This window comes from Sardina pilchardus, chromosome 18, assembly GCF_963854185.1.
Source record: "Sardina pilchardus chromosome 18, fSarPil1.1, whole genome shotgun sequence".
NCBI classification, from domain to species: domain Eukaryota; kingdom Metazoa; phylum Chordata; class Actinopteri; order Clupeiformes; family Clupeidae; genus Sardina; species Sardina pilchardus.
Genome location: NC_085011.1, coordinates 20,494,350 through 20,504,349, shown reverse-complemented (window position 1 = coordinate 20,504,349; position 10,000 = coordinate 20,494,350). Strand labels below are relative to the sequence as shown.

Genomic DNA, 10,000 nt, shown 5'->3' with positions numbered 1-10,000 from the left:
AGAGAGAGAGAGAAAAAAAGAGAGCAGCAGAGAGAAATTGGGGAGGATGGAAAGATCTTGAAAAAGAGAGGGATCGAGAGAGATATATCTTGAAAGAGAGAGAGAGAGGGGGGGGGGAATACAAACGAGAGCGAGAACTCAAGAGTGCAAGAGAGAGGGAAACACAGAGTGAAAAAGCGAAAGGGAAGGGCAGATAATGAAGAGTGACAGTTGTCCCCTCAGAAGCACCCGCACCTATCAATAAATGAGAAGAAGTTTGGCCCTGGTCCTCCTAGGGCCCTCACCCATGCCTATCCCTCTGTGTGTAAGCCAATAGTGAATCCCTTTGAATCCTTTTCAAGGCTGTCTTGATATTGGCATGGTTACTGAGAGCAGCAGAACATAGAACAAAAGGGCAAATCTATTAGACCTTCGGTGATGCACACAGCAAAAGGAGTCGCGCCGTTGAGAGGCGTGAGGCGTGCACCAGGTTCTCTCTCTTTCTATCCACATGAAAAAAGAACACTTCACTTAAAGCGCTACTTTTTCCGTTAGTTCACTAGCCGCACGCTATGCAAGCAGCATTTCAAAATTAGTAGCCTCAGCTCCATTAAAAAAAAAGGCTTTTCGCTAAGTAGGCTCTCTCTCTCTCTCTCGGTCTCAGGCATGCACAGGCGTTCCAAAAAAATAAAAAAGGTGTGAAAAACCCCCTCCTGGTAATTAAAAGGTGCATATTTGCTTACCTTTGCACGTGGGAAGCGCCTTGTCCCACACAGGCTTCCCATCTGGCCCCATGATGCAGGCCAGGGTGGCCGGCCCCGCCACCGTGTAGCCCGAGTCGCAGAAATACGTCACCGTTGAACCCAATTTGTAGTCCATTCCCACTCGAGATCCATTCATTACGCTGCCGGGGTCGAAGCATGCCTCCCGTGGCTTTTCTGTGAGAAGGGACAGAAATCAATACATATATACCATGCTTTTACCATAATGTAGGGGTCAGCTATGGAACGAGCCCAGTGGCCAGAGTATTACAGAATAGGGTACATTCTAAGGGGTTCTATTTCTGATCATCAGAATAATTGGGCAGATGGGGTTCCAATGCTGCTTCTAATGATCTTGTCCGTCCATTTCTGATGACCCACCGATGACTGCATCAGAGTATGGACAAACGTCGTGAGAACCGCATTACATATAGTGCTTGCTTTTATGGAGTACATTGTTTAAAATACCCCATTACTTTATAACATGCATTTAAGTGCACATTTACAGACACACAGATGCATCAACCGATGAATGGATAGATGAACCTATAGATGGAAGGTAAACCACATGGTTTCTGGACTGCGGTAAACACATCTCCATTAGAGTTTCTTTAACTGTGGAGGTAGTCCATAGATGGAGAGCAAGATAGATTATACAGATAGCGTGACAGTAATTCACTGAGAGGTTTTCATTGAGCGTCAGGTAAGATCACTCCCTCTGCTGCCCGTGATCAAGCTTGCTTCAGGGCACCATGCATTAGAGTCGGCCAACACCAGGGGGGCGGGAGGTGAGGTGAGGCTGATCTCTCTCTCTCTCTCTCTCTCTCTCTCTCTCTCTCTCTCTCTCTCTGCCATCTCTCTCTCCCTCTCTCTACCATCTCTCTCTCTCTCTCTCTCTACCTCTCCCCAGCTCGCCAGTCCTTCTGCCAGCAGGCAAGCAGACGCTCAGGACAGGACAGTTGGAGAAAGCTCTGGAGGTGGTGGAGCTACTGGGAGGGGCTGCCAAACTCCGCGACAGCTGACAGCCCACTCTCTTTCCCCCCTCGCTGTAGCTCCAGCTACTGGAAGATGGAGGAGGAAAAAAAGGGAGGGAGAGAAAGAAAGGGGAGGGAGAGAGGGAGGGGAGGCTGGAGATTCTATCGGCGAAATTGCTGTGGTGCGACGCAATCTCGTCCGTGCCTCAATCACAAGAGCGCTACAATGGCACAGAGAAAGACCACAACACACAAAGTCAGACAGAGATATTCTCTCTCTCTCTCTCTCTCTCTCTCTCTCTCTCTCTCTCTCTCTCTCTCTCTCACACACACACACACACACACACACTCACACACACACACACACACATACACACACATTCACACACGCAGACAGACACACACACACAAACACACACACACACACACACACACACACACACACACACACACATCCGTGAGTACTCCAAGCGCTTAAAGCCTTTGGAAATGACCACGACACAAATAGTTTGGAGTACATGGCTATATGAGGCCATCTCTCTCCTTGTTATTGTTGTTGTTTTCCCGTCTCTTCTGTGTTCCCACAAACATGAAAATTGGTCCCCAAATTGATATTCCTCCATACCTCTCTGTGGCGACCAAAGGGGACACTGCATACCTGGAACAACTGGCTATCACACCACCACATCAAGGTAATACAATGGATGAGTCATCATCCATTTTCAAAGCCCACGGCCGTACTCGTGCGGCCCATTTTTCTAATTCAGCCTTATCACCCTATCACCTTGTAAGTTAATTGTGCCCATCGGTGTGGGACGCATCCAAAGAGGGCAGGAGATTGGTTTTTAGAGCCCAAAATACAATGCAGGCGATGCTTTTCAACAAAAACGAGAATGAGTGAGAAGCGTTCAAATTGAGGAGAGGACGACGATGGATCTACATGAGGGGGTGATCATGGCGTGTTTGTGTATGTGTATGGTGGGGAGGGGGTCGATATGGATTCACATCTTTTGTTCTGAAGCTGTTGCTACTCATCTCGTTGGCGCAATAACATCACATGGAAATTCAAATCAAAGCAGCCGCGTAACCTTAAACACTTCAAGCTGAACTCATCAGAATGATCTGTTCCTGCTATTCACGTTCCTACTATTTTTCGGCAACCCCAGAGATCCGATTCAAAATGATGCTAGCCTCATCCACCATTCCAGTCCCCTCAGAAATCAGACAGACATCATTACAGCATCCCAGCAATCAGCACGACTTCTCCGTTCACATGTGACAGAGATAATCACAGGCCTGGGCGTCTCTGCACGTCTACACGCTCTGCGCTCACTTGTGACAGCGAACCACTTCCAAACTTCCTCTATCTAAACTGACAGTGTATGTGTGTGCTTGTATGCGTGTGTGTGTGTGTGTGTGTCGAGTGTGTGTGCTTGTGTTTGTGTGAAAATGTCTGTCAGAAATGGCGCCTTCTCGCAGCCACCATTACAAGGTAGTGCACCTTGGCACCCAAATGAGCTAACACTGCTCCACCCACAAGCCACAGGAATTATGAATGTAATAAGCCATTCCCACATAAATACACGTGAGCACGACGGGACCAAAAAAATCCTCACCGCTCTGGCTTGGCATCTGACTTAGGCTGCACGACAGCTTTCAAGTACAGATATTTGCTAGACACAATCTCTACATCATTAATAGTTAAGGACCAAAGGCTGGAAATGCCTTTAGGCAGTAAAAGTGAAGAGAGAGAGAGAAGATTGGGGGGGGGGGGGGGGGGGTATTGCAACTGGTCGCGTCTCGGTTCTTGCTCTTCTAAGAGCAAATCTAAGACAGTGGAAGGCAGGGGTCCTCGTCAGCGCAGGCTACCTGCCGCTTGGGACTTGCCTTTGTATTCGATGGCGAAGCCTGACATCCCAAGGGAGGCATCGCTGCGGAAGGCCAGGAAGAGGCTGTTTCCACTGCTCTCGATCCTCTCCGGGGCCTGGGTGCCCTGCAGACTGCTAATCAGCGGCCCGTTGGAGTCCTCGCCCTCGTAGATGTGCAGGAAGTCGTAGCTGGGCTCCATGTTGAAGCTAAGCAGTGGAGGAGAGAAAGAAAGAGAGAAAAAAAAAGAGAGAAAGAAAAACAAAATAAGCCATACAACGCGAGGGTTAAACACCAGAGGGCATCTGTCGCTTTGACGTCAAAGATGTTGCAAGGTGCTCAGCATCATAAAAAAGTGCACTTGATCGCAGGTTAAACTAAAGGTGAACAGCAACAGAGTCGTACCTGCATATATTTTACTCTGTTCTCTTTTAAGCACCCCTGTGGGTTGCTCAGTAATGCTCAAATGATGGAAGATACACAAGTTGCTAACACAAGTTAAAAAATAAATAAATTGCCTTTGAAAACAACCACCATGAAGTTGACTCCCATCTGTTCATATTAAAACACAAGAGCCACGTGAGTGACATACCTTTTGAAAATTAGAGCGATCACAAAGTCGGGATTGACTTTTATCCGCCAGTCGCATTCTTTTCCTGGCGGGTACGGCTGAGGGTAGTTGGGTGATAGTATTACCCCAGCAGGTCCTGTCACGTTCCCTCCGCAGGTCGCTATCACAACAAGGAGAGTGAGGCCATCAGTGAGCTACTTGGGGGGGCTTTAATATGATTCCTCCACAAACAGACACACAGGGCAACGGCAAACAAACAATTCACCGAAGCGCCGGAAGCAAACTAACTGCGAACCACCACTCATGAATCGATGAGTGCTGGTTATCCGTGCAAAATCCTAAGCGCGATAGCATTTGATTTTTTTCCCCTCCCTTTCTTTCTATTTTTTCTACCTGTGTGGGCAGACACCATAAAAAGAAAGTTCACACAATTTATTTTTTTTTTTTTTTTTATGAGCGGATAAATAGCATGCATTAATCAACATCTGCCAAGGGGCTTTGACTCCAGTCGAGAGATGCCAAGTCTAGCATCACACAGCTGGGATCAGAGCCTCAGTCCCAGCTGCGCTCCGTCTTGCTCGTCTCGGGCCCCGTGAAGCCTGAGTGGGAGCGGAGCGAGATCTCTCCTTGTCTGTGGGTGGAGGGGGCGGTCGGGGGAAAGCCTGCCTCTCACAGGAGGAGTGGGTTTGGAGAGGCTATAGTGACGGAGGCTCGGAGGTTTGGAGAGGCTAGTGACGGAGGCTCGGGGGTTTGCTGGAGAGACACCACGTCCTTGCCTGGCGTCTGAATTGGCCCCGAGGGCTGTGAGCGAGCAGTGCGATGGTGGGGTGGGGCTGACTACTGTATGAGTGGAGGAGCTAATCACTGGCTTAGGGGGCACTGTCATTTTGTGTGTGTGTGTGTGTGTGTGTGTGTGTGCGCGCGCCCTGGGGTTATTAATGCATTCAAAAACTAAATATTCTCCAAGACAGCACCATGTGTAAGGGTGTCTCTTTACCCTGTGCTGTTCTTCTCCACCGATAGGCTACATGGTGTGTCAGCTCGTATGAGTAACCTAACACAATAACCTCACCTACACTGATAATCCATTAAATTGATTGTGAGCAATTCCACCAATTTCCTACAGTCTAAGGCCGCGCAATGGGGATCGCACACTGCCGTTGGCTTGGGAGGCCAGGCGAGAGACACGCTGTTTCGGAGGTAAATCCAGTGCTATGAGCAATGCTTATCTTCACGAACACAGCATTACTGACGATGATCTAGGAACGTGCCTCAGAGCAGCAGGAACGTTTCAGGGACACACAACTGTATTTGTGTTACAAAAAGCGCCCGCTAGCATGGGCATCAAATGCCATTATCCACTGCACTCCAGCATGCGCGGCACCTCCTGTTAGAATCCAAACAGAGCGCAGGGGAGCACGGTCGGGTGCAATGATAATCGAGTGACGCCATGGCTACTTAGCATGCTAAAGAACCTAGCCCACAGCTTTTCTATATTCGGTACTGTGGGAGTTGCACCGGGAGGTCAATCATATCTAAAAGCAATTGAATATTTTTTTTTTTCTTCCACGAGAAAACAAACCGAATAAGAATTAATGTGTGAAGCCAATGGGGTCTGCTGATAATTTGTAGGTACTATGCTGTATCAAATTGATGGAGCTCACACAAAATAAAGCTATGTACAAAGTGTAATTGCGTCAACACATTATTTTTCGCAGTTAACCTTGTCTGAATGCTTAAACAGTGAATATCCAACACACATATACATACTCTCACAGAAACACGCACACACACACACACACACACACACACACACACACACACACACACACACTCACACACAAGCATATAAACACACAAACACAAGCACATTAACACACACAAGCAAGTCACCCGAACACACACACACACACACACACACACACACATGCACACACTCACAAAAGCACACAACTCTATGCAGAAAATGGATCGTGGGATTTGAAGCTTGGCAGAGAGTGGTGGCGTCTCCACACAGCTGGGCCCAGTGAGGGTTCTATCGGAGTCACACGCCGCATTATTTTCAGATGTTCAGGGCTGAGCCCACACCCATGGTGACGGAAACACATAAACTCAGGCGCCACGGAATTTCCCCCGGGAGGACTTAATGCATTACAGGTAATTCCTCACTAAAATGCACAGGGGCCTCTGTTTGATTTCGTTATTTAAACTGGGTAATCTCTCTTTCCGCCCTGCTCTTTGGTAGCTTTCGGTGCACACATATTCTGGTAAACAAGCGACTAAAGTATACTACAGGCGAGCTTGTAAGGCACATCGGTTTCACTTCACTTTTAACATTTTCAGCCGGGGTCCATAACGACCCAATAACAACCCAATATCTATTTATTAGAACATACCACATAATTAACACGTCATTTTAATACTCTCAAAGCCATGCAAGAGGTCACCTACAATCTGCTTGTCGTGACAGTAACATCTATATCCAGCACAGCACTACCAATGGGGGACTCTTAATCAGAGGAGCGGGCGGTGTACCTATGCACGTAGGAGGGTCCGGCTGCCAGAAGAACCTGTTGTCCTGCTCCACACAGGTGATTATGGCGTCCCCCTCCATCTGGTAGCCCGGGTCACACTGGAAGGTGATGGTGTCCCCTGGTTGCCGGCTGTCTCCATACCGGGTGCCATTTTGTGGCGTTCCAGGATCGTTGCACGTCGTGGCAGTGGTAGCTAAGGCAACAAAAAAATGTCTTATTATTACCGAGTTGGCATTTCATTAGTAGCACTGGGAGGAGTGTGTGTGCAATAGTGTGTGTGTGCAATAGTGTTTTGAAGTCTAATTCAGAGACGTCCGTTTACTCAACATACCATAAACAGAAATGTTTATTCCATTATAAGTCAGCAAATGTTTTGCATCTACTTTGAGGGTTTGGTTCAGATCAATACATCAGTCTAGTCAAACAACAACCTTGTTGGACAAAAAAAACAAAACAAAAACGTGACTATACTACAACAGCAGCTCATCGCCAGATACGCTAGCGCCTTCTTACTTGAGAACTGTATGGAGAAGCCCGACTTGCTGATGAAGTAGTCGCTGTCGAACTGCAGCGTGAGGACGTTGAAGGTGCTGTGGGTGTCCTCGGGCAGCTGCGAGCCGCTCCACTCCTTCAGCAGGATGCCGCTCTCGCTCTGGCCGTCCCACACCTTCAGGATGTCGTGGTCCACCTCCGTGTCGAAGACGATGAAGTGGAGGCTGGGGGGGGGGGGGGGATCAAGCAGCCGAGGAGATGAGCATTCACGCCTCATCTGCCGCGCGGTTTATCAGCTCAAAACATGGCGTGTGTTTCAGATTGAAAATTTGCAGACTTCGTTTTCAACAAATAAGCACATCATCAGGAATTAGTCATGTTTTTAAAAAGGGAAATAACGGGCTCGAGTGCATTAAGAATCTGGGGCAAGCGGGTTGCGACACATGTAAATATTTCCAAAAAAGGGCATGTTGTAAATCCATTTGCTTAATTTCATGAACTTTGTGAATGCCATTCTATTCATAGGTTAGTTATAAAACTTTTCTTCCCTTCATCGCTCATATTGAAACACAGTGAAAAAGGCAAGTCTCTATTTTCTGTGTATAATGAATTGAAAATATACAGCTTCAACATATTTTTAAAAAGGAATGTCAAAAAATCACTGGGTATTCAAAGGAAAACGTTCTCATAATATTTATAATTCATAACATGAATCCTGTCTGAAAGAAGAAAAAGCTTGTTATCCTCTTGTGCGTGTAATAGAAACTGAATGCAAAGAAAAACAAAGCAAAGCAGTATTTCTACCTCTGGCTCTCCTGTGTCCCTAACATCCTCATCTCTCACAGCACACGGACACGCAGATACGGAGAAAGCCTGTGAGTTCTAATACTGGCCAGCATGACCGTGCTAAAGACAACCAACTAATTGATGGCTCATCTTCTTCTCTCTCACTAACTCACTGATTCTCTCTTGTTTCATAATTATATTATAGACATGAATTAATTCATCTATCTATCCATTTATTTCTTCATTACTTATTCATTCATCCCTCTATTCATTCATTCATTCATTCATTCAATCATTCACCCATCCATTCCGTCATTTTCAAATTAATTCTCGAACCATTAAATGTACTTATCCAATCCAAGCTCAGCTATTAGCCAAACTATAGAGCTTGTCCTTGAAACAGAAACTCAATAAGCAGTCTTCTGCCCATTTATTCTATCAATGAACCTAGATGGAAATCTTCACATATTGACCTTGATGGAGCTCCACATTTCATTGTATAACTAGAGGAGACAGATAGACACTAAAGGCTCAATCATTTGACTGCCGAAATTGCAAAACATTTTATCTCATATACAAAACTATGTTATTGATGTCATATCACTATGACATCTTTATCTTCTCCACTTTTAAATACATATAAACAAACAAAAGAAACCTCTCTCTCTCTCTCTCTCTCTCTGGAGTTAGTGATTCAGCTATACAGATATATTCACCAACTATGCCAGACAATAAACTGAGGCACAGACGCAGAATTTGCGCAAAATGCCACCAAGACAAGGCGATTGACTAGCTTACAGTAGAGGGTGATTACCTGATGGTTTTGCCCGCGTCCGCCTCAATGGACCAGGTGCAGTGGAGGTTGTTGTCGTAGGGCGCCGGGTAGCCCGGAGATAATATCCGCCCAGACGTGGCCTCCGTAATTTGACCTCCACACTCGGCTTGGTGGGGGAAACAAGAGCAATTACTCGCCACACGTGATCATCAGATTTTTCCTGCACAGCTTTTCAAACACTCGGTTAAACAAGGAAACATCCTCCGCCGTGTCTGTCTGTCATTCCCTCTCAGCTGGTGCGCGTTACGGCACTTCTACAAGGACTCCCACTGTAAAGTGGAGTCATCAATAAGCCCGCTAAAATGCAATAAATAAATTTAACCTTGGTGACTTGGCGTGTACAAACACAAAGACAGGATGAATATCCTTCTTGCGTTCCCCCTTATTGCGACAAATAAGAGCAGTATCCGCCAGAGGCAACGCCATCAATTTTCACACTGTTTTGAAAATTTGTCAGACCTAGGTGTTGCTTAATTAGAAAAGGAAGACAGGGCATTAGTTTGTACACACACACACACACACACACACACACACACACACAAATACACTCGTATACATGCATGGATGGTTACACACACACACACACACACACACACACACACACACACCTAACCACCACAAAACTGTATTATGTGCAAGGCACTTAAAAAGGGGCCAGCACACTACCAATGCAGTTTGTCAAATATAGCCTCCATCCCCGTCCACCATTGATCTTAAAAAAAAGTACAAACGGGCATCGCAGCAAGCCAGCTCTTAATTGAAGCGAGGACTGAAAAAGGTAGCTGCCTGAACATTAGAGGCACTTCATCGCGGCCCTGGGACACTTTGAAACAGGATGGGGGTGAGGGTGATACCCACTGTGGCCCTATCACAGTTTCAGATTCCTGGGAATGAAATTGGCTATATTCCCTCAGGTGGATTAAGGGCCAGGGTGCCTCTCTGCCTTTTTTTATCCCTCCCTTTTTTTTCTTTCCTTTTTTTAATGACACAGACAGCATTTGAAATGCGGCACCTGGAATCTGGGAAGTGATTTTGCCCTTTTCTTGCTTTACAAGATAAAACCCTACGCTTGTAGAAAGTAAAGAGGCACAAAGCGGCACTGGTTGCAGACAACATGAGGGAGAGACAGAGAGAGAGAGAGAGAGAGAGAGAGAGAGAGAGAGAGAGAGAGAGAGAGAGAGAGAGAGAGAGCAAGTGCTGAA

The 10,000-nt window shown here is 46.5% G+C and overlaps 1 protein-coding gene across 1 annotated transcript in view; it reads right to left on the bottom strand.

Annotated features, from left to right (window-relative positions):
* Positions 1-10,000, bottom strand: part of LOC134063580 (CUB and sushi domain-containing protein 1-like) — a 232,763-nt gene that overhangs the window by 69,301 nt on the left and 153,462 nt on the right. The window contains exons 26-31 of the mRNA XM_062519171.1: positions 8,778-8,904; positions 7,199-7,401; positions 6,687-6,878; positions 4,173-4,311; positions 3,602-3,789; positions 723-917 (exon numbers count right to left, since the gene is read on the bottom strand). Of these exons, the coding sequence (XP_062375155.1) occupies positions 723-917; positions 3,602-3,789; positions 4,173-4,311; positions 6,687-6,878; positions 7,199-7,401; positions 8,778-8,904 (1,044 nt within the window). The remainder of the gene's footprint in view (positions 1-722; positions 918-3,601; positions 3,790-4,172; positions 4,312-6,686; positions 6,879-7,198; positions 7,402-8,777; positions 8,905-10,000) is intronic.